The sequence below is a fragment of the Schizosaccharomyces cryophilus genome (assembly GCF_000004155.1).
Source record: "Schizosaccharomyces cryophilus OY26 unplaced genomic scaffold supercont4.1, whole genome shotgun sequence".
NCBI classification, from domain to species: domain Eukaryota; kingdom Fungi; phylum Ascomycota; class Schizosaccharomycetes; order Schizosaccharomycetales; family Schizosaccharomycetaceae; genus Schizosaccharomyces; species Schizosaccharomyces cryophilus.
Window position 1 is genome coordinate 211,170 of NW_013185624.1, and position 27,650 is coordinate 238,819.

General features: G+C 38.8%; 10 protein-coding genes and 2 non-coding genes across 12 annotated transcripts; 6 read left to right on the forward strand and 6 right to left on the reverse strand.

The window, feature by feature from the left end:
• Positions 1-37: 37 nt before the first annotated feature.
• SPOG_03674 (tricarboxylate transporter) lies at positions 38-1,581 on the reverse strand. The gene is made up of 5 exons (XM_013165938.1): positions 1,352-1,581; positions 1,254-1,281; positions 1,151-1,158; positions 949-1,069; positions 38-898 (listed from the first exon to the last, which is right to left on the reverse strand). The coding sequence occupies exons 1-5, from the start codon at positions 1,385-1,387 to the stop codon at positions 315-317; spliced, it is 777 nt and encodes a 258-aa protein (XP_013021392.1). The 5' UTR covers positions 1,388-1,581; the 3' UTR covers positions 38-314.
• A 423-nt stretch (positions 1,582-2,004) lies between these two features.
• SPOG_03675 (membrane transporter) lies at positions 2,005-4,643 on the forward strand. The gene has a single exon (XM_013165939.1). It carries the CDS (start codon positions 2,784-2,786, stop codon positions 4,485-4,487), a length of 1,704 nt encoding a protein of 567 aa, XP_013021393.1. The 5' UTR covers positions 2,005-2,783; the 3' UTR covers positions 4,488-4,643.
• SPOG_03676 (glycerophosphodiester transporter) lies at positions 4,591-6,998 on the reverse strand. The gene has a single exon (XM_013165940.1). The coding sequence runs from the start codon at positions 6,658-6,660 to the stop codon at positions 5,113-5,115; it is 1,548 nt and encodes a 515-aa protein (XP_013021394.1). The 5' UTR covers positions 6,661-6,998; the 3' UTR covers positions 4,591-5,112.
• An 835-nt stretch (positions 6,999-7,833) lies between these two features.
• Positions 7,834-7,916, reverse strand: SPOG_16113. The gene has a single exon. It is a non-coding gene; the product is annotated as a tRNA-Lys (tRNA).
• Positions 7,917-8,180: 264 nt separating this feature from the next.
• On the forward strand, positions 8,181-8,756 carry SPOG_05696 (uncharacterized protein). The gene has a single exon (XM_013166668.1). The coding sequence runs from the start codon at positions 8,416-8,418 to the stop codon at positions 8,626-8,628; it is 213 nt and encodes a 70-aa protein (XP_013022122.1). The 5' UTR covers positions 8,181-8,415; the 3' UTR covers positions 8,629-8,756.
• SPOG_16114 lies at positions 8,194-8,265 on the forward strand. Its single transcript has one exon. It is a non-coding gene; the product is annotated as a tRNA-Gln (tRNA).
• A 535-nt stretch (positions 8,757-9,291) lies between the features above and the next one.
• Positions 9,292-11,153, forward strand: SPOG_03677 (zf-AN1 type zinc finger protein). The gene has a single exon (XM_013165941.1). It carries the CDS (start codon positions 9,814-9,816, stop codon positions 10,438-10,440), a length of 627 nt encoding a protein of 208 aa, XP_013021395.1. The 5' UTR covers positions 9,292-9,813; the 3' UTR covers positions 10,441-11,153.
• Positions 11,154-11,173: 20 nt separating this feature from the next.
• SPOG_03678 (eIF-5A-deoxyhypusine synthase) lies at positions 11,174-12,947 on the forward strand. The gene is made up of 4 exons (XM_013165942.1): positions 11,174-11,298; positions 11,361-11,688; positions 11,745-12,521; positions 12,565-12,947. Exons 2-4 carry the CDS (start codon positions 11,473-11,475, stop codon positions 12,622-12,624), a joined length of 1,053 nt encoding a protein of 350 aa, XP_013021396.1. The 5' UTR covers positions 11,174-11,298; positions 11,361-11,472; the 3' UTR covers positions 12,625-12,947.
• On the forward strand, positions 12,933-14,861 carry SPOG_03679 (NLI interacting factor family phosphatase). Its single transcript, XM_013165943.1, has one exon. It carries the CDS (start codon positions 13,274-13,276, stop codon positions 14,045-14,047), a length of 774 nt encoding a protein of 257 aa, XP_013021397.1. The 5' UTR covers positions 12,933-13,273; the 3' UTR covers positions 14,048-14,861.
• SPOG_03680 (oligosaccharyltransferase subunit Stt3) lies at positions 14,095-16,591 on the reverse strand. Its single transcript, XM_013165944.1, has 2 exons — positions 16,457-16,591; positions 14,095-16,397 (listed from the first exon to the last, which is right to left on the reverse strand). The coding sequence occupies exons 1-2, from the start codon at positions 16,554-16,556 to the stop codon at positions 14,251-14,253; spliced, it is 2,247 nt and encodes a 748-aa protein (XP_013021398.1). The 5' UTR covers positions 16,557-16,591; the 3' UTR covers positions 14,095-14,250.
• A 1,347-nt stretch (positions 16,592-17,938) lies between these two features.
• Positions 17,939-20,862, reverse strand: SPOG_03681 (uncharacterized protein). Its single transcript, XM_013165945.1, has 2 exons — positions 20,648-20,862; positions 17,939-20,261 (listed from the first exon to the last, which is right to left on the reverse strand). The coding sequence occupies exons 1-2, from the start codon at positions 20,761-20,763 to the stop codon at positions 18,218-18,220; spliced, it is 2,160 nt and encodes a 719-aa protein (XP_013021399.1). The 5' UTR covers positions 20,764-20,862; the 3' UTR covers positions 17,939-18,217.
• Positions 20,863-21,432: 570 nt separating this feature from the next.
• SPOG_03682 (multidomain vesicle coat component Sec16) lies at positions 21,433-27,534 on the reverse strand. Its single transcript, XM_013165946.1, has one exon. It carries the CDS (start codon positions 27,249-27,251, stop codon positions 21,615-21,617), a length of 5,637 nt encoding a protein of 1,878 aa, XP_013021400.1. The 5' UTR covers positions 27,252-27,534; the 3' UTR covers positions 21,433-21,614.
• Positions 27,535-27,650: the final 116 nt, after the last annotated feature.

The window sequence follows — 27,650 nt, forward strand, 5'->3', positions numbered from 1 at the left end:
CAGACTTCATTGTTTGTCATAAGAGACTACTGAAGAGTATGGTAAATGCTTATATGATTGTTCTAAGGAAAACGTTATAACGCTATAGTAAACAAATTAAAGAGGAAGAAAAGAGCCAAAGTTTTCATTTATATTTCATAAAGTACAGAGTATAGCAAAAAGAATCCAAAAATGTGAAAACGTTAGTGTTCTCAGTTGGAGCATGAAATGACTGCGGAAACGTAATAGAGAGAGACCTTTTCTTTCTTTGGATGGACCAACCAATCCTATTATGTATGCCAGTTCAAACATTCTAGAACGAAAGAAAGGTAGTTTTATTCAAAACGGGCATCCCGAAGTCGTTTAATACGGAAATGGCTTTTGAAATATTCATAAGTTCCCAGGTATATAGATAGTCCCAAAGAAGCAGCAAAGACACGTAATGTAAGACCTTTGAAAAACCCGAAAGCACCATGAAGTTGATAGATTCGCCTAATAGTTGTCTTGTAATCGTCAGGCTGTAGATTAATTTGTGTTTTTATGACATCTAAAGGTGTCAGAAGGGCTGCCGTTATGGCTCCGCTCAAAGCAGCACCCTTGGGAGCACCAAACAACTTATCGGAAGCTGTAAATTTTGACTTGAAGTTCTCATAAAGAACAAACTGAAATGCTGTAGCGGGAACATTCCGTATAGCCATTCCTTTAAAGGACTGCCATACATCTTTGCGAGAATGAAAAAAGGTAAATATAATGTTGGGTAAAGACAACCGCGATGTTTGCGCTCGTTGTCGAATGGCTTCAGCAGGAGCTAGAATACCACAAGAAAAAAATTCAGCTACAGAAGCAGATACAAGGTGGTTTCGAGTACCTGGTTGCTGTTTTTGCTTTGCATATTCATAGACAAAGAAAAACGACGAGGCTAGAAAACCAAGTTAATATCATCTTCAAAGGCTTTTGCTCTCAACATACTTGACGGAAGCGTGCTCACTAGAACACTGCTAAGTCCGCGATACAAATGTTTGAATCCACCTGTCTGATAAAACGGAACCGACGACTGCACTCGAGTAATGATGGTTGAAATAGGGAATACCTAAAGTTACATATTCCATTAGTCACTCCTTATACAAACCCCAATTAAACATAACAGTATGAATGCTTGCCTCTGACATACCAAGGTTTCTAATCATAGTACATTAGTTCACTGAACCTCAACCAAAAACAAACTCTATTGAAACAATCTTAACAATTGAAATAGGAAGAAATCCAAAACATACCTGCAACAAGACCAGCCGCTCCACCAACCTACAGCCAAGTTGCTTCGTTAATAAACCATTCAAGAAATGTCAATATAGTAGGAGGAAAAGAAGCCTACCAGCATGGGTTTCCAATGAACATCCGTCTCTGCCATTACAGAAAAAAGTCGATGCTTTACTTCCAAAAGCAAAAAGAGAGAAAGCGAAAGGAGACACTGCAGTCGTTTGGACGTCAGTGACACATAGTTCAGGTCGGTTAAAAAAATTAAAAGTTGCTGCTTGGTGCGCGGTACAAATGAGTTTTTGTTTCAATTTTTCAACTACAAATTATTCATTTCGTGATATAAAGGAAATACAAGCTCTTGATGGAAAGAAAGAGCCAAAAAAATTTTACGGAAGTATCATATTAAGCTTCTAATAAAATATCCATGCAATGGTTTGTAGAATTGATTTTGAGCGGTTCATCTTTACTTTTTCTTAACATCCTCTATTTGAACGGATCTATTTTTTTTTTAAGACAAGTCTTTACGTAAAACCCACTCTTCCACCAGCAACTGTTCCAAGTCTATTTTTGGAACCAGAAGTACGTTCAAAAGATCAGCGTCTTGACCACAACGCCTTTAAAGATCTTTTCTTTCTTATACGCTACAATTTTAAAAAAGGTGTCTTTATTACTACTGTCTTTTGTCCTTCTGTTTGTTTACGCTTCGTACGTCACTTTTTCTACCGGCAGTTCTTCCTGGACACTGCTTCTCCTGAAGTTGCTCTTTCCCAATCACTATCGTAGCTTTTCATGAGTTGACAGACCATTTACCTGGGGTTAAACGTGGAAGAAAACAAAGACACGCTCGTCTTCAAATATATAGGTTCCTGGTGCTTTTGTCATTGTAAAATTGCTTGCGAAGAAAAACCCTTTTTTTGACATTTCCTGTACTTCTACGAATTCGGTTTTCGGAACTTGTTCTAGTTGGTTTTACCTTTCCTTTGTTCCTTTGTTTTTTTATTTTTTTTCATTTCACTCTGGTTCAGCGAGCTTTTCTTTTTTTTATCGAATTTTTCGATCCAACGTCGTTGTGAGTGATAGACCCAAAATTCCCAACGAACTATATAGACCTTTTCAATTTTGGTGTTGAATCAAAAGAAAAAACAGTCTGCCTGAAACAGTTTGAAATTGTTGGTTCATGAATTGCGAAGCTCCCGAATATTCAGCTTAACCGGGTTTTATTGTTATTTCTTTAGAGTTTTCATAATTCACCAGATAACAAACTGTCTTTAGGAAACTTTGTGGATATATATTGGTTTCTGTTGTATAATAAAAGAAAAAGGGGTTGAGTGCGATTTCTCAGTTTCGGTTTCTAATTTCTTGGCTTTTTTTTTTCTTTCTTTTAATTGTTTCTTGGCATTCGGATTTAAATTTCTTTTGTAATTGCCTTTGCATGCCTAATTGTCTTTTTTTAGCTTCTCATTTCTTGTTCCGCTTTACTGAAAAGTTTCCTTCAGCAGAGTACACATTAGGTTTGCTGTAGGTTATTATCAGTTCTCTTCAGTATCATGGACGCAGACACGTTTGTAGACGGTTTACCGGGAACGACCGTCATCGTCAAAGATCACCATTATGCTTCCTCAGAGACTAGTGAATTAAAACGAGATGGAGACATTGTTCTTCAACCGCAGCCTTCTGATGATCCAAGCGACCCATTGAATTGGAAGCCTTATAGAAAAAATTGGCATATCGCTATGATATGTTTGTTTACTTTAGTTACCAGCGCCATTGCAAACGATGCTGGTTCCGCCCAGGATCAAATGAATGAAGAGCTTGGCATATCTTACGACGCTATGGACAACGCCGCTGGCGTTTTGTTTATCTGCGTTGGCTATTTCACGTATCTCTTCATGCCTGCTAGTTTGTTGTATGGAAGACGATGCGTTTATATGGTTTGTCTTATCTTTGGTATGCTGGGCTCCTTATGGTTTGCCAAAACCAATACTACTGCAAACTCAATCGGCAACCAAGCATTCGTGGGCATTAGTGAAGTTGCTTCGGAAGCTTTGACACAGTTTTCTCTTTCTGAAATTGTTTTTGAGCACGAACGTGGAATAAAAATTGGTATTTATATTCTCTCCACCTCCATTGGTACATATCTCGGTCCTTTAGCAGCCGGATACGTTGCTTCGTCTCAGGGATGGCGTTGGATTGGTTGGTGGGGTTTGATTGCTTGTGCCATTACCTTTGTTCTCTTTCTTTTCACTTTTGAAGAAACAGCTTTTGACCGTACCAAGGCTTTTGACGTTGGAAGACAACGACTTGTGGCAACTCAGGAATCTGCTCAAAAGCTATATGACGATAAAAAGGACGATCAGCAACACTCTTTAGACGCGAGCAAAGATGAGGTATCTGTTAAAGAATTTATGGGTTCTTCTGCCGATTCTTATAAACGTCTGACTTATTGGCAAAGGATTGCATTGATCACTCCTGCGACATCACTTTCTGGATGGGGTTTCCGACAATATTTTGTACGACTCGTCCAAACACTGCGCGTCTTCCTTTTTCCTGCAGTCATTTACTCAGGTATGCAATGGGGTGCTCAAAATGCTTGGCTTACTTTTTATTTAACTACAATGGAAGAAGATTGGATGGAAGCACCTTATAATTATGGTGATAATGCAGTAGCAATTATGAATGTCCCCCTTATTATTGGGGCCACTATTGGATGCATCTACGCTGGTTATTTGGGTGATTATATTACAATTTGGTTTGCTAAGCGTAATAAAGGTGTAAAGGAGGCCGAGATGCGACTTTGGATGATGATTCTTCCTTGTATCATCAACCCTTTAGGTCTGTTTCTATTTGGCATCGGGACAGCCCGTCACTGGCCTTGGGGACCAAGCTATGTTGGTCTAGGTTTTATTGGTTTCGGATGGGGTTGCGCTGGAGATACCGCGATGGCTTATTTGATGGATGCATACCCTGGAATGGTTTTGGAAGGCATGGTGGCTGTGTCTGTAATTAATAATACCTTTAGCTACATCTTTACATTTGCTTGCCAAAGTTGGATTAATAGCATTGGGACTGAAAAAACATACATCTCTATTGGTATTCTATGCTTCTTCTTTATCTTTACTTCCTTTTTCATGATTTTGTTAGGAAAAAGAATGCGCAAAATAACTGCTAAGCACTATTTTGCATTCCTTCGTGTTCGCAGCCTTTTGGATAATCAAAATACGGAACAAATTGTGGATCAAATCAATTCCTAATTCCCAGGATTATTTTGTATTTAGAATACGTTGTATGTGCTATTAGAAATAAATTGTTTGTTTGTTCATTCTTTTCAATTTTATAAACTATGTAAAGTTAGTCGAGGCAATGAAAGGAACGAATAAAGTAGAAACATATATACAATAATATATTTACTATATACAATATACATAAACTGTTCTATATTCTAAACCTTTTTAAAGTTGCTATAAACAATGTTGTTGTAAGTGTGAACCGTAATACCCCAAGAACCCTCTGTCTATAGATTAGTCAAGCGAATGAAGCAAAGTTTTGAACAATAAACAATGTCGAAGATGTTTCCTTTCTTTTTTGTTTTTTTTTTAGCGAATGCCAAGTTGAGTTGGCGTACAAACATACCTGATAGTCCGGATGTTTACACTTTAAAGAATATAAACACTAAACAAGGGAAAAGCTTCCCTGAGGTTGAACTCAAAAAGTCAATAAAACGCTTTTCACTTTCTCTCGGTTCATTAAGAAAAAGCACAAATGTATATAAACAAGTCATCTCGATCATTTAAATATTAAATTAAATTAAGGTTTTTTTTCGTTATATGTTCATTAGTCATTATATTCAACATCAAGAACGAGCCAAGGCAACGATCGTTATGCTTTGGCAAGGACGGTTTCTTCATGGTCATAAGGATTCCCATATCCAGCCTCAATACAAGCCTTAGCGAAGCGCTCGTCTTCGTCTTCAATGCAGGTTTGACTGATTTGAGGTAGAAAGAAAAAGGATAAAATAGCAACAAACATTGCCATTCCACTAGCAGCATAAAAATAGATTCGAATTTGATCTCCGCCAAAAGCGTATACACCAGCAATGGCACCACATTTTCCAATTGCAGCGGCAAGACCATAATAGATACCACGGATGGCAGTAGGTGAAGTCTTTGAAGCCATTAAACCAATGTTACCACCTGCGCCGTATTCACCCAATGACAAGAAGATACCATAAATAACACAGAAACCGGCAATACGATGTACCAATTGGTTGTAAAAGCCAGACATGAAGAAACCAATAGCACCTTGTAAGACTAAACCAGACACTAAGCACCACTTAGGACCAATAATATCGGAAAATATACAACCTAACCAAGAACCAGGAAGGTAAAATGAGTTAATAAGAGTATTCCATCCAAAGCTTTTCGCAGTAGATGCGTTTTGAGGAAGAATACCACTTACAATCGTACTAGAATACAAGCTAAATGCGTATGCAGATAAATCGTAGATGAACCATACGAGGGAAATCACGAGAAAGCGAATGCCGTATAGACGTAGGACGACAGACCATGGAATCTTGGAATAAGGAATTCTAGATTTCAAGTAAATACCATTTTCCTTCATTGGTAGGCGGAGAATAAGAAGTACAAGGGGAATGACACAACCTAAACCAATAGACATACGCCAAACTGCTCTAAGATGATGGTCGCCGAATATACAAACGAGAACATACGGAACGAAAGCACCTAAAACAAATCCCATGTCAATTGCAGAACCAGTTACAAAAATAAAAGAACCATGGCGTCTACCAGACTTCATTTGATTTGAGTTTTCGGAAGCAGCCACGGATCCACAAGGATATTCAGCGCCAAGGCCAATACCAAGGAAAAATCTATAAGCAATCATAGCAGAAAGCATGCCGTTGATGCTTCCATGGTAACCATAAGCGCCGGCACAAAGAGCGGTAGATACAAGAAGGATAAGAGTAGCAGTAATCATACCATTTTTACGACCAAAAAAATCAGAATACCAACCAAATGATAATTGACCGACAACAGTACCAACATATGCAACCATACCAATGTTTTGTAGCGCCTTGTTATTTGTTGTTTCCTTGGGATAAAGCTTCTTCAAAATCGTCATGACTGTACCAATAGAGTTAGAGCAATAGCCATCCGAAATTAAAGCAACACCGCAAACAAAAACTTCAAAGAATTTTTTCCATTCTTTGGTAGAATGGTTAGATCCCTTCTCTAGCTGCGACGAAGAATCGAAAACATCTTTTTTCTCGCTTTTTATATCTCCTTTTGAATTTATTGATATGGAACTTGAATCCGAGCTGTTCGTGCGAGAATTATCAAGTGATCTAGTATTAGGGACAGCTTCAGTTTCGACTTTTTTAAGAGAAGAAAAATTAGAATTCGAAGACATACTAATAACCGTACTAGAAAACGCTTAACGAAAGGAAGATTTAGCAGTAACCAATTGAATAAAAGATTAAGAAAAAATAAAATAACAACGGGATATTGAACCAGGGAATAATTCGCTAGAGCAATGAAAGGATATATAGAGTTAATAAAAGAGAATGCAATACGAAAATAAAAAGGAAACTCGTCTAAAACGCTTATAAGAATTAATTAATTAAACAAAATAAACAAACAAATAAAAGAAAAAGTTGTATAGCTCAGACCTGATTATAAGCTAAATTAATTACGGTCGGTCCCTTATGTTTGCTCCAGACAAAGTTAAGCATGGTTTTGGGGTTCTTATATGTTTTGCGACAATGACATAGGAGCGCTTGGAATGACATGGAACCCCCTCTCTTTTTTTTTTTTTTCAAATGCGTAATCTGAAAAGAAAAAATGGAAAACGTAAAAGGATTTTAAGTATTTCCGACGCTTTTTGATTGGCTCGCTTAAAAGTTCAGCTCCCTTTTTAAAAAAGGTTCGGGTTTGCGCGTAATTTCAAGCCGTCGCTTACCATTTTCTTAATCGGTAAGCAGAAAATTAATGACGTAATTGCAATTTTTTGAATTATGCCCACATAAATGCCGATTGTCGATCGGTATTTATGTATCGCAGGTTTAATTGCCAGCCGGTTTCCGTCTAGCCAACAGGAAAACATAAATATAAAAGAAGAAAATTGCATACACGAACGCCTGTAGGTGACTTAGCATATAGCGGGTTCTCTTGTTTTGTTTTTTTTTTTTTTTTTTTTTTTTTTAAATAAAGAAATTGTGAATTTTATATTCCTTATGTCATAAAAAAAAAAGAGAGCGAGACGAATGTGGTCGCTTAAATAGTAGTCAATTGAACTTTTTTCGACTCTTATGCAACAATTACCAAGAATAAGAGTTGGAAACGAATTAGATAAAAGTAAATAAAAGCAAATAGAAACGGTTTTTATTATTGAGGGAGGGGTGGATGTTATATAGCATGTTAATTTCTGTAGGTCCCGATTGACGAATACGAGTTGAAAACTATTAAAAGAATGGCAAATTTCTATCATACACAAACTGTCATAATTATATAAAAAAATAAAAATAAAAACAAAGATACTGTTTCTATTACCACTAAGATCTCTGTGAAGAGAGCAAAAACAAAACTCCCAAGGCGAGACTCGAACTCGCAACCTTCTGATGACCTTTTTAAGAGTCAGACGCTCTAAACCGATTGAGCTACCCGGGACTTGCTTGTTATTTTTTTATTAATTTACATGTTGGTAGTGAAAAGCTTTTACAAGTTTCACGGCAATGCTTATGGTCGCTTCCGTGCTTATCAATAATTCCATATCCTATGTCCGCAGAGTATAATATATTCTTTAAATACTTTTTATATAACCTGACAGTCTTTCACAAAATGTTCCCAGAATCACTCTGGTTACCTCTTTGGTAACGGTTTACCTTTTCGGATGGTTCTCTTTCATAAGAATAAATATGTTTATTTTTCGTATATCGTCAATCAAGGTTGTATGGTGTAATGGCTAGCACATGAGATTTTGATTCTCGAGACCTGGGTTCGATTCCCAGTACGACCTGATCTTATTATTGATTTTTAACCATGAAAAAGTCGTTAAAGCGTTTCACATTGCAGAAGAATACAATTGGTGGTGCGCTTGCAGTTGGATTGTTCTGCACAACAACAATCTTTATTATCTTATAGGAAAAGGTAGGAAAAAAACATCGTAATGGAGAGTAAGATATTTTCAATTGATCTACAAATATATTTGCTTTTTTATTCGGGAAATGTTAACTTAAGCGGTTCTGTATTCGTGAGCGTTACTGGCTTTTATCGTGAACATTTAGTTTCTATTCTCAATTCAGAAATTAACCAATCCAAATTTTTTTTTCGGATAACCGATCAGACTCTTTTTTTTTCTTACTTTGGCTCAAATACTTGAAGCCTTTTCTTTTTGCAAAGACTAAGCAGTATCAACTCTAAGTTTTAATTCAGTTTTATTTATCACGACCGTGAAATATTTAGCAATTTGCTTTTGTTGAAAGTCTTTGTACTCCAGCAGTAAAGTAGCCTCGTTTAGATAACTCTAATCACTATGATATCAACGTGCACAGTGTAAACAATTAAAAGATTCATAGCGGCACACTATTGACATCGCAAACTAGCATTCGGTCTTTTTTTTTTGTACCGTTCCTTTTTTTCCTTTTTTTTTTCTTTGAAAAGGTTCCTCTATCTTTCAAACAAATACTTGCACTCGAATCCTTGAAATCTATTCGACCTGTGTGTAGTTTTTGCGACGCTACTGAGCAGGAAAAATGACCAGAGACTTTATAAATTGAGAACTGCATCTGTTTGAATATCCAAAAACATTCAAAACGAAAACCGCCAACTATGTATTCCCTCTCGTTTATCGTTGAATCTTGCTTCAATTTATCAAGTGTCTTCTTTTTATTATGAGCTATTTCTTCTTTCCTTTTGTTTTCATTTCATGATCCTTCTCTGTAAATACTTGTCCGTTTTAGGTCTCTCCTTCTTGTTTATTAGCGATCGCCATCTGTAGTATAACAAAACGAAACGTACTGGCAAATTGTGGTTCATAATACGCAATGGCAACCTTATCCCGAGGTTTCGACATAACTGAGTTAGCGTATTTCTTGGCACATTTCTTTGCTCATCCCTTCCTTTTGCACTTTACTCTTTCCCTATCCCAATCCTAATCCCACACTACTCAAATACATTCCTGGACTTTACTCCTAAACGGCAGGATTCTTATTCTTTTACTGTTTCACATTAACAATTGTCATTTTTATAGCGATTCCTTTGAATTGCTTATGAATTGATTTGATTACCTTCTAGAGTCCGTTTCATAGAAATTTGCCTCCATCCTCATTTGCTCCGTGTCCAATACAACAATTTGGATCTTAAATTTGCTTTTCCTTCACAAATAAACTCATCGAGTTTCTCTACTTTTCTCGTATTGAATCCAATTCGTTTGCTTCCTTCTTTCTACTTTTGTTTCCATTTGTTTTACCGTTTCCGTTGCTTCAAGTTTGTTCGCCTCAAAGCTTTGATAATTTTACATACTTGCTCCTTTAATCTTTGCTTATTAGCTCTTCTCAACGTCTCCATGTTACTCCAAATTATCTCCGGTAGAATTTCCTACACAATAGATATTCATCCTGATACTCCAATCGGGGAAATTTTTGACCTTTTATCCCGCCAAGGAATCCTTCCCGATAATGCAAAACTGCTTTACAGTTTCTATTACCATGGTGCTCCTCTCAGTATGATATTGACTTGTAAAGATTATGGAATTTCTCAAGATTCTGTCATTTGCCTTTCCCCTTTGTCTTCATCCTCTCTGGACCGCTCTGTTTTTGAAGACACTTCTCCCGTGTCGTTTTACCTAAGCGTGGAACCTATGAATCCTTCGCAATCCTCTTCCATATCCGCTTCAGCATATACGACTGCTATTCCTCCTTCAGCATCTTATGAATCAAATTCCGTCAAGCCAGCTGCTTCTCCCTCTTCCTCCCACTCCTTCCGAAGACGCTGTTCGCATCCTACTTGTACCAAGATGACGCTTCGCTTGACTGGTCACTGCTTGCACTGTGACTTGGGTTATTGCGCTGCCCATCGACTTATGGAAGATCATGATTGCAGTGCTCTTAAGAACTTACGGAAAGAAGAGCATGAAAGGAATCGTTTAAAACTCGAGAAAGAACACTGTGATGGTTTAATTAGTAAAGTATAAGTTGGACTCATAATTCTGCTTTCACTGCCAAGTCAGATTCTTCTTACCCGCAATGATGGATCTTTGCTTCGTGCTTTTTGTTTACAGCTTCTTGATCCCTAAATCTTGTTGAACAAGTATATGATTAATGAAAAATTTAATTCTTTTAATGAACTTTCAGTAATATAATCCTAGTGTTTATTTATTGTCCTAATATTTTTATGATCGGTTGTCTTCGTGTCTGCGTCCACGGCTTTTCTGAGTTAGCCCTTGCTTCTACTTTTTCTGCTTTTAAATTTATTTCTATTATAATTCCTTTTTGCTTCTGATTTCTAGCAGCATACCTTAACCGTACTTTTTATCACCTTGCTTTGTCTCTATGCTCTCGAGTCAAAAAAACGACTTTTGTTTAAAACGAGTTTCTTTTGTTTGTGTATTCAATTTTCCTGTTTCATTCCTCTTTTCTTTGACACATATCTACATGGACGAAACATATATGTTTCTTATTATCATAGTCCGCATTCCATACTTCAGAGAACAAAATACAAACGACTTTTTTAGTTGGTTCAACAGTTGCCAATTTCCATTCTTATATTCCCAACATTCTAAGTACTTGGAAAGTTGCTGTTTTCCTTTAAGGTATTTTCAACAATAGAACAGATTGTTTCCATAGTTCTGAATAAATATTCAATCAGACAATTGAATACATGTATGAATCAATGATTCCTCCCTCCTTGCAATTTTTTATTTTTCTCTTCTCTTTATATCTCTATTTACAAGTAATTAACGTACCATCATAAATATTCTCAACTGAACAAAACAAGGCGAACATAAATAATAGGAGAATTCATCAATATTCTTGCTTATAACTATTAGATTGTAAGATTGTCAATTTGTTTTTATTTTACAATTGCTTGTTACTAATTTTACTTTTTATTTAGTTGTTTTAAAAATTTTTTTGGGACTTTTGGAACCGGTCATTACAATCGGAAATAAATTGGATTTATTAAAGTTTTCTTTTTTTTTCAATCGTTATTAATAGAAATAAAAGCAATGGAAACGAACTCTGCAAAAGATGCTGTCTTTGTGGCTTCTGAAAGACCCAAAGAAATGGATGTGATTGTTGAAGGCCCTGATTTCAGTCACTACGACGAGCGAAAGCAAAAAGGTGGATCTGGAATTACTGTTGAGGAGTTGATGCAATCATATGCGAAGATGGGATTTCAAGCTACGCACCTTAGCCAAGCAATTGAAATTATCAACGAAATGGTAAGGAGTGGAATTTATTTTTTTCATTTCTTCTCATAAGACTAACCTAGCCTTAGAAAGATTGGCGTGATCCTAATCCTCCAGAGGGAAAGAGCGACAAGGCTACCATTTTTCTGGGCTATACTAGTAACCTAATCTCGTCCGGCATTCGTGAAATTCTACGTTATTTGGTGCAACACAAATGTGTAGATGTTCTTGTAACAACTGCAGGAGGTGTAGAAGAAGATTTGATTAAGTGTCTCGGTCCTACTTATATTGGTGACTTCCACTTGGAAGGAAAAAACCTTCGTGAAAAAGGTTTGAACCGTATTGGCAATCTCATCGTGCCAAACGATAACTATTGTCGCTTTGAAGAATGGCTCATGCCTATTCTTGACAAGATGGTAGAAGAGCAAGAGACTCTTGGTACGCATTGGACTCCTTCCTCATTCATACATCGTCTTGGTAAGGAAATTAATGACGAACGAAGCGTCTACTATTGGGCTTATAAGAATAATATTCCAGTCTATTGTCCTGCTTTGACAGATGGTTCAATCGGTGATATGCTTTACTTTCATACCTACAAGGCCGATCCCCGCCCTATTAACCTTGATATTGTGGCCGATATCCGCAATGTCAATTCACATGCTGTGCGTGCTAACAAGACGGGTATCATCATCCTTGGAGGTGGTATTGTAAAACATCATATATGCAATGCAAACTTGATGCGTAATGGTGCTGACTGGAGCGTATACATAAACTCTGCGAATGAATTCGATGGTAGTGATGCTGGTGCACGTCCTGATGAGGCTGTCAGTTGGGGAAAAATCCGCTCTGATGCCAAAAGAGTGAAGGTAAGCTTCCTGTTCTATACTATTATATCTAACTCAAATCTAGGTTTATGGTGAAGTAAGCCTTCTCTTCCCCCTAATCGTCGCTTCTACATTTGCTAACTAAAGCGCTTTATCGTTAATTTCTTCTTTATATCTGATACCTGTTTTTCATATAAGCCAAGGAAATTAACTAAAAAGGATTCTTTTAATACAAGTACAAAACAGGAAGGGTTTTTTTCGAATATCTTTATAATAACTTTCTAGGAGTCTAAGGGTTTTTCTAATTAGTCTTTCTACACTGCTAGATATTCATACCACTTATGTAATTTTCCTTCTCCCCAGTATCCTTCATAGAACAGCTAAATAATCTATTGCAATTATTTTTTTGTTAGATAAACTGTCAACCTTGGATCCAAATTTTTACTGTAGATCTTCCAAATGCGTCTAGTTGTAACGTTCTACGAACAATCCTCATGAGTTTGACTTGAATAAATTGCAAACTAAAACAGATTTCAAAAATTCCTTTCAGTTAATACAGAGCACTTCATTTGACAAGTTCAGCTGCTAGCACGGTACCCATTTCCAGCACTTCCATACCTTAAAAAACGATACTAAACCTTCTAAGAAGGGATCCTTGTCATAATATAGTAGGTCTACAGAGAAAATAAATCACTAGTGAACGAATACCACGTACATTTATTTCCTGTTCACTTATCTTCCAAACTGACAACTCGAAACAGTGTTCCATCATTTCTGTTCGTTAGCTTTAATTTATGTTCATTCAGTTTGCACAACTTGCAAAAAGATCACGTTTTATAAAGCCTGTAATGAATCCTAAACCTTCACAATCTTACCTTGAAAAAGTGAAAGACAAAGGTATAGAAACGGACGACAGGAAACTTCTTGTTTTAGATCTAAATGGAACGCTTTTAAGTAGACCCTTAAAAGACCGTTCGCATTCGTCCGTGAGCAGTGCTTCTTCCAATGCCGTTCCACGCCCTGGAGTGAAAAACTTTTTAAAGTATGCATTTACAAACTACTCTGTTATGGTTTATAGCTCTTCTAGACGAAATAATGTTGAAGCGATGTTAAACTGTATCATGAATCCTGAGCAAGTCAAATCTCTTACGGCCTGCTGGACTCGCGAAAGTATGGGTTTAAGCACAGCACATTTCAATACGAAAGTGCAAACATTTAAAAACTTGGATGCGATTTGGGAAAACCTTCACCAAGACCGCGATGGACAAGCTGTTAATTGGTGCCAGTATAACACAGTCATTATTGATGACTCTGAAGTTAAGTGCGCTGCTCATCCCTTTAATCATATCCATGTTTCGGACTTTGCTCACTCAACAGTTGATTTTCAAAAGGATTTTGATTTGGTTTGTGCCATTCGCTACCTCAAACACTTGAAGAACATGTCCAATGTCAGCAACTACATTTCCCAGCATCCTTTCCGTGTGGATCATAATCTATCGCAGGATGAGAATCTGAAATATTTAGATCAAGCTTTTGAAGAACACAACAAAAATGTCAGTACCGCTTAAGCAAGCGGAAGGATTGAACCAACTATGAACCTAAGTTATCTATTTCTCTTTCACTATCATCACCAGATATATTTTTATATTTTTCTTTTTCAAAAATTTGTTATATTTATTAAGATAACATATCTACAATAATTGAAGATTGATGCATATATCTTACCAATTAAATCATACAAGAATGTACTTTTTAAGCATAACATCATTTCTTAGGCCCTTATAGGACGCTCGTTCATTTTCGTAGGACGGCGTATTTTTTTACGCTTTCCTTCTTCAAACAACGCAACTTGTTTCAAGTCTCTTCCGAATGTATCAGGCTTCTTCACCTTATATAAACGGACAAGATGATGCATTGAAGTAAAAGCTTCTTCGATCGTATAGAGTTGTGGATCCTTAGATGGTAATCTTTGATTTCTGCTGCGGTCAAAACCTTGGCCAGGAGGGAACAACTTCCATGCTCCATGGTAAGACATCTTGTACATTAACGATTCGCGCATAGTTGGAGTTGCGGCATCGTCAGTACGATATTCACCATTCGGAGTGAAGAAGTTGCGTTCAATAATCTCATCAGGCCATATGCCTTGCGAAATACGAATCATCCACAAAAACTTGTTCATATCATCACTGCTGAAACCGAGAGTACCGCCATAGATAATTAAAATGTAGTCAACATCGTGCTTACGGAGAAGGGGATAAGCAGCTTCCTCGTTCGAGGACATGGCCTTACCGACGGTAGCGATGTGAGTGTTATTCCAAGTATTGTTGTCAACAAGGGTTACACGGTCAGCCATACCAGCAATTTGGTAACCATAATCCCACCAACTCATAACCTTGGCATCATTGGGAGTATTACGGCGCAACCAGTCGTAAACCTCACGGAAGTCATCAATATACATCAAACTACCATCGTTCAAAACAGTAGACAAAACTACGGTAGGAGAAGAATAAGCGTTTGAAGTCACCCAACTTGAGTGGTAGACAAAAAGAATGAGGAAATATGCGACGGAACCAAGAACCATGATTCTAGGGAGCATGTTATAAATACCAATATCTGAAGTGCCCGATACGAAATACTGGAAAACTCCACGTCTAGTCTTAGTGGCTTTACCAGAAGGTACAGATTCCTCAGTATCTTCAGCATCAGGACCAACATAGGTATCTATAAGCGTTGAGATGGCTACGGCAGCAGCGATACACACGCAAGGAGTAAGGGTCAAAATTAAACGAACCATGACACCACAGAAATAAGTACCCATTACAGCGTAAATAATGATGAATACATGTTCGTTGCGAAGCTCCTTAAAGCAAAGATAGACACCAACAGGCAACAGCCAAATTAGCAATTGAAGGTCGAAGAATAAAGAACTCCAAGTAGGAGGCTGGTGTTCAGAGACAGAAGCAATGATGGGGATGTGAATTTTGGCATAGTTGGTATCCCAAAGGGAGTAAAAACGACCAGTCCAAGGGGCAATGACACCGGAAGAAGAGAGGACGAAAAGACCGGCAAAAGCACCTGCCACCAAAGCACCTAAGGCTAAGCGGAGCAAAACTCGAAATTGTTGGGAAGAGACAAGACCTTTTACATAATGATAGAACGCAAAGAGCTGGACCAATCCGAAAACTCCCATGGCAGACATGTGCTCACTAGTAGAGACAGGTTGAAAGCCAACAAAAGGTACTTGCATGGAGGACAAAAGACCAATAACGTAATAAGATGTGTAAGCAATGTAAAGCTTGGAGGTGTAGCGGCCCATTAACAGTAATACAAAGACATGCAAAGGAATCATATTGGTAATGAATACATAACCACCCCAGGCAGTGACCATGTAAAAGTACAACAAGCCAGTGCAGGCCCCCCAGAAAGAAGCCCCAGTCTTAACAGCCTTGATCCATAAGGCAAACGTAGACATGAGAAGTGTAATAGCAATAGCCTCGTTATCATATGAGCCAGCAACGGAGCGTGATGTATAACCCGGTGCAATACCCATGAAAGCGGCAGCCAAAAGACCACACGCATCGTTTTTCAGCTCTCTTGCAAGATAATATGTAGCGATGGCTGTGAGTCCAGAAAATGCAGGGGCTAGCAATACGCAAATATCACGAATATCAACGTTGATTTTAAGGAAGTGCATCACCTTGTAAATGATACCAGAAGTTACCATAAGGCCAGGGTACAGGGTACCACCAGCGACACGACCTAGAGGATACCAACTGCGTTCATCAAACCAGTTAAGAAAGTTGTAAAAGCCTTGTTCCACCAACACTTTCGTCGCACGGAAATTAAACCAAGGATCGAATTCATGAATAATTGATTCATAACGAATAACAGAAAATAATCTAGAGCAGACAGATGTAACTAATTGCGTTTTTGTTAGTAGATACATTCTTCGTGAAATCTAGCCAGCATCGACTTACCGACAATGCAGAAAAGAATGAGGATTTTCAGAGGAATCTTCCAGTCCTTTTCATGTGAGTTTACCACCTTTTTCGTGGAAGTCTTAGCAGATTCACCCATATCTAACCTGCTATGTATCCAACTGTGTGTTTGGCTCTCGTTTGGTGTAATGAGCCTAGGGTCTGAAGGAGAAGTAACGAAAGGCTTTGCTAACTGAATCCTAATAAACTTCAGTTTTTTTCTTTATTTAATTGTATTTTTTTAAAAAATCTTGTTATTGCTGTTTAATGCTCGGTTTGTAGATTCTTATTCCTATGGTCTGCAACCTATTACGAAAAAAATTGGGTAAAGTAGGACCATTATGGAGGAATACAATTCTTTCTCTCCCTTTCAATTTTATGAGTGAGTGAAAAACGAGACATGAAGCTGAGATGTTTGCGTTTACATATCGCCATCAAGCTTTTGAAAGGACCGTATCCCTTGACTACCTGACTCCTTTATCTTTAACAAATTCAGTACAACTAATAATAAGGAATCACCGTTAATCAAGCTTTTTTCGAAAGCTTTGCTTGTATAAATTCAAGGATGAATGACTAGAACATGTGTCAAGTCAACAAGCCCAATGAACAGAAGTAAAACATTTTCACAGAACGAAAGTCAAAAGCGGCCGGTCAAACGAGTGCTAGCTGTCGTGTCTGTACTGTCATTCTCCTTTTATATAAATATTAAGGAGGTAACTTCTCGCTCATAGGAATGTTTTCTTTCATGCGTGTCTCCTTAATCTTTCACAATTCTGCTTTGAAAGACTACATGCTTGTCCTGCTGTCAATTGATCTTTATTTCCCTTGTTTCCAAGTGTTTATTATTTCATTCTAAGGGAGCGTCTTTTTTCATGAATCTATTTCATGCGGAACTATTTCATACTATGATCACTTCTTCTAAATGATAATTATAATTTTCTTACTTCTTCAGCAAGACCAGACGGGGTCATCGATATTCAAATAAACAACGGTGATACGGTTTCCAACACTCAATGAATTCTTTTGGATTGCCCCACGTATGCTCACCTCCATCGCTGAATCCTATTGACTTCTTCTTATTCGTTTTCGGGACTACGATTCAAAGAGTCTCTCGAGGCCGAACTTTCTGGGTGAGATTTCTCGTCTCTAGTGCTTATATTCTATTGTTTTTCCTTTTGTAAAAAAAAGGTGTTTTTTTTTACGAAGGGCATGAAAGTGAATGAACTCTAGTGCCTTATTCATGACCCTGATCCAACCGATTGATTGTAGAGACACATGGTTCTTTTTTATATACTTTAGTACATAAAGTATGGAATCATGAATTGAAATTTCTTTATTATAACATTTTAATTGACTGAAAGCATATCATAATCACATAGTCGCTTTACAATTATCGTCCACTTTTTGGAATCTATCGACAAAGTTGGAAATCATTAATAAGTATTCAAAACAATTTTAAAAGTAAATCGAAGAAAAAATTATGTAAGCAACTAAAAGGCAACAGCTGAAACCCATAGAAATAGAAACAAAAAATATGACCTTTCTATATTGAATCCCCCTATCGTACAAAAAGAAAAAGAAAAGAATCCGTGACACATAGCAAAATCTATAGTACTTTCGACATCAATAAAATCCATGGCAAAAACGAGCGAAGTTCTGTGGTGTAAATTAAAAGAAGTAAAAACGAAACAAAAAAGGAAGCAACTTATTCACCAAAAATTAAAGAAATAAATTATACAAAAATTAGTTAGATAATTATCCTTAAACAAAACGCGAGTCAACATCAGAATAAGTAGGAACAATATGGCTTTGCTCTGGAATAGAGTGTTCAGGTCTACCCAGAGAAATGTATTCTTGATTAGCATGATGAAGCATGATAAGTGGATTCTGAACAGGATTCAACGAAGCGCTTGCATCTAGTAAATTAGCAGACGGATGATGAGACGTCTGAGGGAATCGACCCATGTAGTTATTAGACATGGCATATTGAGCTGAATTCTCTTCGGGCAAAGTTGATTGTTGGGAAGAGGCTAACTGAGCTGGTGAATGTATGATATCATTGGAAGGCAACATTGGTTGATACTGAACAGAAGAATAATTCTGCATCGGCATCGCATGCTGAGCGTGATGGTTTGGGCTTGCCATATGTTCTTGAATATAGGCGTTCGGAGGAGGCAAAGAGTGGTGAGGGGCGGCCGCATTCGGTATGGTAAGCATTGGTAGATAACTAGAGCCGCGATGACTTTCACCAATTTGATATTGGATAGAATTCAGCATTTCCTCGGAAGGCTTAACTTCTTTGTCTATAGGCTCTAAAAAGGGTTCACGGATAGAGGATTCTGGTACCTCTAAGCGAGGTGGCCTAAGATTCGGAGACTTTGAGGCTTGGAATTGAGGTCCCCCAATGAAGGAAGAGGGCATGGAAGCTTTGTGCTCAGAAGCCGCTGCCAGCATCGGAGAATGAGATAGAGGAGGTTGATGAGATGGATGTAAAGGGTGTCCTTCCTCAGAGGTAGGCACATATGGTTGAGAAAAACTCGATTTACGATTTTCTGGAGAATCCCCTATATAGTTTGCATAGATAGAAGGCATAGGAGGGTTCACAGGATGGGTAGACATATGCTCTCCAGCCGCTTCAACAGGACTAGAAGGAATATGGCAATGTGCTTGTTGCGGAAAACTTGAAAGAGGAGGGAGTGAAGAGGAGGAAGGAAAAGAAGAATACGGAGGAAGAGACACAACATTCATAGCTGAAACGGACTGCTGATTAGAATGTGCTTGTTCTGGATAAGAGGGTACAGATAAATGATTTGAATAATACGGGTTTGACGGAGGCAAGCGAGAAGAGGGATAGGAGGAACTGGAATCTGTAGTAGTAATCGAGGGATCCGAGAGGTTTTCTGACGGCACGTGAGGAACCGGAGCAGGAGCTAAAGAAGAAGAATAGTTTTGATTTTGAGGAGGGTAATTTATACTATGTGGCTGGCTCGATTGGTTTTTTGAATGAAACAAGAAAGGAAGGGGAGTATGGGGGGGAGGAGGTGGCGGTGTAGGCAAATGGTGAGGAAAAGAGAACTGAGAAGGATGAAGAGGGCCTGGAGGATGAAAAACAGAAGGGTTCTGCAAGTAAGGTAGAGAAGGAATTGAAGCACCATTGGAAGGATGATGAGAAGACGACGAAGGGTCTGGAGCAGCAGGATAATTAGAAGAGTAAGAAGGAATCATCGGTAATGGGTGAGGATGAGCATTGGATGGGGAAGAAGCAATGGCGGAAGAGTGCGAATCAAGGACCGTTCGCGAGGGAGGCCTTGTTTCAGATAAAGACACCGAGTTAGGATGAGAAGAAGAAGAAGAAGGAGGAGATGCTTCTGCAGAGAGAAGAGAGGAATGAGCGAGTAAAGGGATGTTTTGTTGCTCTTGGGACTGGGATTGGGGAGCGGAAGAAAGAGGATTTGAAAAATGTTGTTGGGATAAATGGAGTGCCGATGGTGATGATGAAGTAAGATGATGATGAAAGTCAGGTGAGTCTTGAGCTTTGCTAATAGCTCGCTTTAAAGAAAGGCGCTTCCGACGATAATGAAGCGCACGCTTTGAAAGACGTAATCCAAAATTGGCTTCTATTTGCGCAAGGGAATCTTTATCGCTTTGCCTTGCATAGAACAGTTGAGCAACTAGTTCATCGAGGGCTTTCGAAACATCTCCCGTAGCCGTTCGAGCAGCTGCTTCTTCCGTCCGGGGCGAGATAAATCGTTGCCGGTGTATATGAATCCCCCATCTAGCGAGCACACGCTTGTAAGAGCGTACACTAAACGACATAAAGTTAGTAATAGCTTGGAGAGAAAAACATTGTTGACACGACATAAGACATATTTGTATACACACACAGACACATTCTCTCTCTGTCGCTATGGATCACTCAAGTTCGCTCTTTCAAAAAGAAACAGAAAAGCAGAAACCATGAAAAACAACAATAAACGTGATTTCTTAAATTAATTTGAGTGCTTCTTTTTTTCCATGCGAGAGGACCAATATCCTTGATAAGTATATTGCTGTTTTTTTTTTTTGAATGGTTAAATGTCATGTTTCTAAAATTCTTCTTTCTCTATTTTAGCCGTGTCGTTCGCTTGTTTTTTCATCACAAACGAACATCATCATATGTAAAGGAGTATCAACAAATGTTTTTCAACCTACCTAGCGTCGAAATTATATAACTTCGACATCCGTGCCTGCAACTCGCGAACCGTCATCCCATGAACTTTGGAAAGTTCGACAATTTGTTCTCTTCGACAATCCCATTCTTTCGTCATTGAGAATGAAGTTTTCGGTTGTCTTAGAGAATGTTTTGATGGAGTTGGGTGTAGCCAAAACAAAATGGTCACAGTTACTCGGTGTATGTAGTGTGTGTGTTGGTTTTATTGCAGAACTGACAAAACCTTCTTTGGATTATATAATAATTTATGTAATAATATAATATGGTAAAGATTAAACTTAGTAAAAGAAGCGAGAGATCCTATTCTTAAATAAAACTACTTTTAATTTACCTTTGTTTTTTTTTTTATTCAAAAATTGATGAGTTTGCCCTGATTACTATTTCATAGTATTGTAGTTGGAAAAGTTGAAAATTATGACTCTTTCAATTGCTGGACGGCTTTCATGTCTCCACATGGACGGTGTTCTTTGTCCTAAATTACTGTAGGGATCGTTGCACTTAGATGAGGTTCCTTATGAATTAGTAAGAACCCACCTTACTTGGGAATTTGGTATGGAATAGGAGAAAAGGATCGACGTAAATAAAAAAAGGAACAAGAAAGTGAATAAGCGAAATGTAAAAGACTTATATGAATTCTCTCCCCTTTCTTTCCTTCTTCAATTCATTCTCTAATTTGGTTTGCCTTACTGAAACGAGCGTCTTCAACGATTAATGAAGTGATAAATTCTTGTCATGCACACGATAGACTAGAGTAGTTATTTATTGACTACAATCGTTTCTCTTAATCACTTTCTAAGCTATTTTTTCTACCATAGATTGTCGTAAATGTCATTATCTATCCATGATGATCATAAAGAGTAGAAATTACACATTTCAGAAATCATAATCATATCCATCTCTTTCTTTTCAAAAAAATAGAGAAGAGAAAAAGTTAGCATCTTCAACTTTTCAAGTGTCTTTCATTATATCCACATAGCGTTTACTCGTCTTTCCTTTTCCACGACGTCCTGTCGCCGGAGGAGGAACAGAATGTAATATGTCTTCCAAAGGATCAACGTTCGCCGCCCTGGCACCTGGAGCTGCGCGAGTGGTGGGAGGGATAGGCGCAACGCTCGGTAAACCAGGCGAATTACTAGGTCCCCTAGTTGGCGGTAATCCCGTACTTACAGGCGGATTGGCACTGGCACCTATTACAGTTGGATTAGGATTGTTTGGAGGTGATATCTCATCAGTAACCTTCATTGGTATAGGCATGCTTGGAGGTGGATTATTCATAAGCTTGGTTGGATTGACTTTCGGAGGAGGAGGTGGTGGTGCCACTTGGTTGTTCAACTCAGAGCCATCTTCATTCACCCATCGTCGTAAGTCTTTGTCATATCGCAAATGTGATCTTTCTCCTAACTTCGCTTGGTAAACTGAGGCTTGCTCCTTGTTATCGTCCCTTCGTAATAACTTGGAAAACCATCCTTTTCTATTACCTTTCCTCTCCGAAGCTGCTGCTTTCTCCCTTGCCTTTTCCTCTTCTTCGCGTTTCACGAGCTCCGCAACATTTTGCGCTGCTGCTCGTTTGGCTTGCTCGCTTCGACCAGAATCAAAACTTAAATCCTGCATTGATGTAGTCAATGCTTCCATCGGATGCTTTTCATTCTCGGCTTCCGGAACCTTCGGTACATATGCGCTTGTATTTAGTGGAGCATATTGTGATGCCTCGTGCGTCTGTCCTATAGGAGCATACTGAGAAGGTGCATATTGGGGCTTAACGGGAGCTGTAGGGATTTCCGGAACCGGAGCTTTGTATCGATACGGACTCTCCAAAGGCTCTCCTTCCATACCGGTGTCATATCCTTCTTCGACAGAAGTACGCGGCAACCAAACATTTTGAGTCGTAGAAGATGATGTGGGTGGAGCATATTGTGCTCGAGAAGATGCATCACCATAAATCGTTGGCTGTTTATACCCAACTTGAGCTTGCATTTGCCTGGGTGAAGACATTTGAGAATCCGTAGCCAAATTAAAGTTGGATAAATTGTCCTGGTATCCTTGGAAAGCTGGGGTCGGCACGTAAGCAGGTTCGCTGCTTAATCCAGCAGGATCAAATCTATTCATATATGGTGCATTTCCTTGGCTGACACCATAGTTGATACCCGTATCAGTAGGATTCGGCACTCCAGATGAAATAGGTCGATTGTCATACTTACTTCCATTTCCCATTGAAGACCCAGTACGTGAAGTTGCTTCTTGATGAGCAGCAACCTTCCCAAAAGGACCATTATTCGCAGTTGCTGGGCGTGAAATCTCATAATCATTCTCTCCAGCAACAAACTTGCTGAATTTACTACCCAATGAAGAAAGCACATTATCCAAACGCGGCCTTGAGACAGTTCTACCCAACCATGAAGTAGTAACGTCATCATTGGCATTATTTTCAAATATTTGTTGTGTTAAATCTCTTACAGCGAATATGAAGTCTGGATCCAAATTCGATTGCTTCTTTGACGCCTTGTTCAAGTAAGTCCCGATTAATTCACAATATTTCTTTGCTGTTTGCATTTGGCCTATTTCGGATAGTGTAGTAGCAAGGTAAAGTCGATAATTCATCAAATGAGGATACGTAACGACACCTCGTTCAGTGTGAAGACTATAGATTAAAGCCAAAACTTCAGTTAACTGAACGCTATCTAATAACTCATCATGAGTGGGCAAAGTTCCATCCTTAGGGAGACCAACTAAATGGAATAAAGATTGAGAATGCTGGGAGCAGATTTCAGGAGAAAATGTGAACATAAACACCATATGAGCAGCATAAATCCGGTTCTCTTGTAGGAGCAGCTTGCCGAGCTCAATTAATGCATTATTCTTATCTTTATATTGATTGCAGATTATATTAGCTACCAGCTCTTTCCAAGAGGCCAATGCATTCGTAGTTCTTGATTGCATTGACAGATTTAATAGAGAAGATGTACTCGAGAACTCGGACATTGATGTGGCATCAACACCAGACAATAACTGTAGCGCTAATTGAAGATTTATGCCAACGCCTGATCTAAGCATTTCTGTTTTAACTTCAGACTTCGTAAAACTCCTCACTGTGCTTTCTAAAACCTTTGGTCCTAATGCAAATGAAATTATTAAAGCAAAGCTCCATTGTTTCTCTTGAAGAGCAAAATTAAGCGCTTCCTCCTTGTCACCAATAAGTAAATAATCGTAAACGCGCTCCAAAAAAGAAACTGTAGTATCCCTCGTTGATACCACCGGAGAACTATCAACGTTTCTCTCCGGGTTTATTAATTCCTGTACGGTTGTTGCCGTATTACAAGGAGGAGGCTTTTCAAACCCGGATACGAGGATCTTAACTAGATTCTCTGGGAATGTCGACATATCTGGTATACTTAGAAGAAGCTCCATAGACTGCAGCAATAACAGTTTGTCTTCACTTTGGGATGTATCACCAGGAGATGAATAAGTCATCTCTAAGTTTAAATTCTCTATATATTTAGAGATCCATTCCTTTGCCGCACTCTTTGCATTTTTGTCGAGTTTATCACCAGAACCTATAAACGGGCCAGGAAAGTTACTAACATGATCATAATCCTGAGGTAGTAAGTCTGTCAGGCTTTGAAGTTTCAAAAGCCCGGGTTGATAACTATCCCTTCTTCCATTTGCGGAGTAAAGCTGGCTTGAAATAGGGAAAGAAGTTATCACTGTTCCACAAGGTCCAAATGTTATAATGGGCTTTGGTTTTGACCTAACCAAATCTATTTGCTGTTGTAGCATTTCATTAGATGATACCAGGTTGCTTTCGGACTTAGAAGCAGCAATGTTGGGTGATACAGGAACGGATGCAGCGATGGGAGACCGTAATTCTAAAGGATAAGGGGAGGGTTTTGAATACGGATGAGCTGAGTGGGCACTCAGGTAATCGTTTCCAACCCGAGTTTCTATTGACAACGGATTAGCATTCCCAGTCAATCTGTTGTCTTGTTGCACGTCAAGAAAATTCATACTTTCGCTTTCATGAGGTGGTTTGGCAGGCAAAGAAACTGTGGCGGGTCGATCCGGTATAGTTTCAGTATGAAAAAGTACTGGGCTTCTTGTACGAGAAACAGGACGTTGGATAGGAGGAAGAGTGGTTCCAGGGGTATCTGAAGGAAAAATATGCTCCGCATTGTATCCTCGATTAAGTGAAGGAATCGTTGTGTTGATTGATGTATCATGTGTTGCAGTATAAGAAGAAACTTTAGTAAGGGGCAATGGCGGTGCCGTACTTCCTCGAATTGATTGTATTTCATTACCGTTCACAAATGACGAAACACCTTCGGAGGGAAGCATGGGAGACTGCAAGTTCGGAACACTAGGATATGCTCTTCCAAGTGTTGATGACGGAGAATAGCCCGCTTTAGTCTGAAATCCAGTAGGTGGGTCATAACGGACACCGGAACCATCAAGCACAGATGTTTGTGTTTGTTTTCTTTGGGTTCCAAATGGAGGAGTATTGGGAATCGAAGCCATCGGCTTCTTGGGTTCAATTGGAGTATAAGAAACCGATGCACGAGGTAATTGTTGAACATGGGGGGATTCATTAGGAGATATAATAGGAGCATACGAAGATCGCATATTCTTTTGGGATGTCGGAGGCTTTGTTTCGAAGGTTTTTATTCCTTGTAAGGAGGCCATTGGAGCAGTCGAAGGCTTTATACTAGACAAATCAGAGGTATACCTTCCGCTCCCATACGGGCCATCACTCGCCCTCGCCGTTTGGTTGACAAAAGGATGCGCTGATACGGTAGCAGGGCGATCTTTAATATCAGGAGGCACCGGAAGTATGTTAGGAGGTTGTCTGGTTATAGTAGGTGGAGCTAAAGTTTCTGACGACAAAGGAGGAGCATTGAATCCTTGAACGTTATCTACCGTAGAAGACGAAGTTTTTGAAGCAGATATTTGAGCGGCTTTTCGCGCAGAAGTATAAGATGCAGATCGCTTTTGCTGAGCTTGTTGAACGATTTCTTCGGGAAGATCATAAGGTGAGCTATAACCTTCTTTGGAAGCAACAAAAGGTTTATAATTTTGAGAGGTTGGACGCCTTATGGTTTCCAGAGGAGATAACGACGCTGCTGGTAAGGGTTTGGTTTGTTTGGGAATATATGCTGAAGAAGAAGGTTGAGCAGCTGGTTTCAAGAAATTATTCATCAATGAAGAAAACTCGGAATCATCTATCAGTTCATTATAATTCGTATCATCGATTTTCTTTTCTTCTGACAAGTTTCCTAAGGATGTATCGTTGTTGGCAAATTGATTAAATAAGATCGTATCCTCGTCAGCAGTAGGTTGATTAAAGGAGGAGAAAGTTTCTAAGGAAGGAGCAGCATCGCGGTTCTTTGGTTGCTTGGAGGGAGTTTGTTCATGGGGTTGTAAAACCTCATAAAAGAATTTCTCCTCTTCTTCAGGATTATTCTGAAAAAGGTCCGTAGTTTCTTCCACAGTCGGATTGGAAGTTACCATCTTGGGTTCTTCATAGGAATTATCATGAAGAGTAGGATTCTCCTGTTTTGTTTCATCGACTGCTCCAGATATTGATTCAAAAGGTTGTTCACGAGTATTTTCGGTTGAACTGGGTTGGATATCATCAGTAAAGACATGAGTTGTTTCCTTGTCAAAACCACTTTCTCTAAACGGCTGATTCTTTGGAACGATTGATTCTTGATTCCGATATTCCATTTCTAAGTGTTTCGAAGATGATGATAAAACTGTTTCTGTAGACGCAGAAACAGGATGGTCATACTCTGCTTCCAAGGTTTCTTTTGTAGATGAAAATTGAGATTCATTAGGGTTATTATAGTCGATTAGATCCTGTGTTTTGGTCTCGGATTTCTGGTTGACTTGACCAAATAAACTGTCACTGCTATTCGCATCTGCGACGGACTGAGAGTCCGTTGATTCAATAAGGTTATCAAAAAGGCCCAAGCTTGAAGGCTCATCATTTGCAAATAATTGGGACATAGAGAAACGATTTTCGGCGGCAGAAGCAATGCCTTTGTTTACAGGCTCAGAAGTCTCCTCTTGTACGGTATCCGCATTGGCCTCCAAACTTTGCGATTCGGTATCCTTCGATTCCGGGTTTGGCGATGAATCTTCTTCAGCTTCCTTCGGTTCATCAGCTAATTCTTGTGATCCCAATACATCCCTCAATGATGGATCAAAGGAAGCCGTCTCACCTTTGTCCTGAGAATCTACCTGCTCGTGCATAGACTCGGATTCTGGGAAACCTATCTGTTCGTCGTTTTGTGCAAGAGCGTCTATTGGATCCTGGCTCGACACAGACTCAGCAGGACCAGTCACCACGTTTTTTTGATCATGAATCGAAGGATTCTCTTCAATATCCTTCACAGTGGACGCAGCAAAAGAGTTTGGCTGATCCAACTCCGATGACCCATCCTTCTCATCCTCTTCCGCTGTAGGATGCACCGGTATATTTGACTCTTCGAGTTGTTGAGGAGAACTAGAACTAATTAACTCGTTGGAAGAGTCCTTCTCCACTGCTGAGGGCGGCAACTCTTCTCTGTCTTTGGAAGTCAATTCAACATCCATATGATAAAACTTGGGGAATGAAAAAGAAAAAAAGGATGACGATGTACTTCTATAAGCTTTTTCTTTTCTTTAAAGCAAAAATTTATATTATATAGCAACGAATGAGGTAGGGAATTAGTGCACGGTGATCTTTAAATTCCTGTGAATACTTGCCATCCGAAGACTAATTTACAGGGAAATCAAAAAATAGCAATGTTCCTTTGGTAAATTCGGTATAGGATTCGAGAAATGGCTACTCTACTGCGTTTGTTGTGTAAGAACAGTGGAATGCGTATGGTGCCAGGTGTCTATTAATTAAAAATGAGTTTTTCTTAAGACTCGAACCAGCGACCCTTTGGTTATAAGGATATCATAACAAACCTTTTCGTTTCTATAATATCATATTCCAATATCATATTG

Coding starts and splice junctions, on each gene's coding strand:
- SPOG_03674 (XM_013165938.1), bottom strand. CDS start 1,387: ATGGCAGAGACGGATGTTCATTGGAAACCCATGCTG. Junction 1,282..1,351: donor TTCATTGGAAACCCATGCTG/GTAGGCTTCTTT, acceptor ACTTGGCTGTAG/GTTGGTGGAGCGGCTGGTCT. Junction 899..948: donor AGTGAGCACGCTTCCGTCAA/GTATGTTGAGAG, acceptor TTGGTTTTCTAG/CCTCGTCGTTTTTCTTTGTC.
- SPOG_03675 (XM_013165939.1), top strand. CDS start 2,784: ATGGACGCAGACACGTTTGTAGACGGTTTACCGGGAACGACCGTCATC.
- SPOG_03676 (XM_013165940.1), bottom strand. CDS start 6,660: ATGTCTTCGAATTCTAATTTTTCTTCTCTTAAAAAAGTCGAAACTGAA.
- SPOG_05696 (XM_013166668.1), top strand. CDS start 8,416: ATGGAGAGTAAGATATTTTCAATTGATCTACAAATATATTTGCTTTTT.
- SPOG_03677 (XM_013165941.1), top strand. CDS start 9,814: ATGTTACTCCAAATTATCTCCGGTAGAATTTCCTACACAATAGATATT.
- SPOG_03678 (XM_013165942.1), top strand. CDS start 11,473: ATGGAAACGAACTCTGCAAAAGATGCTGTCTTTGTGGCTTCTGAAAGA. Junction 11,689..11,744: donor TTGAAATTATCAACGAAATG/GTAAGGAGTGGA, acceptor ACCTAGCCTTAG/AAAGATTGGCGTGATCCTAA. Junction 12,522..12,564: donor CTGATGCCAAAAGAGTGAAG/GTAAGCTTCCTG, acceptor ACTCAAATCTAG/GTTTATGGTGAAGTAAGCCT.
- SPOG_03679 (XM_013165943.1), top strand. CDS start 13,274: ATGTTCATTCAGTTTGCACAACTTGCAAAAAGATCACGTTTTATAAAG.
- SPOG_03680 (XM_013165944.1), bottom strand. CDS start 16,556: ATGGGTGAATCTGCTAAGACTTCCACGAAAAAGGTGGTAAACTCACAT. Junction 16,398..16,456: donor CATTCTTTTCTGCATTGTCG/GTAAGTCGATGC, acceptor AAACGCAATTAG/TTACATCTGTCTGCTCTAGA.
- SPOG_03681 (XM_013165945.1), bottom strand. CDS start 20,763: ATGACGAAAGAATGGGATTGTCGAAGAGAACAAATTGTCGAACTTTCC. Junction 20,262..20,647: donor TTATATAATTTCGACGCTAG/GTAGGTTGAAAA, acceptor TATGTCGTTTAG/TGTACGCTCTTACAAGCGTG.
- SPOG_03682 (XM_013165946.1), bottom strand. CDS start 27,251: ATGGATGTTGAATTGACTTCCAAAGACAGAGAAGAGTTGCCGCCCTCA.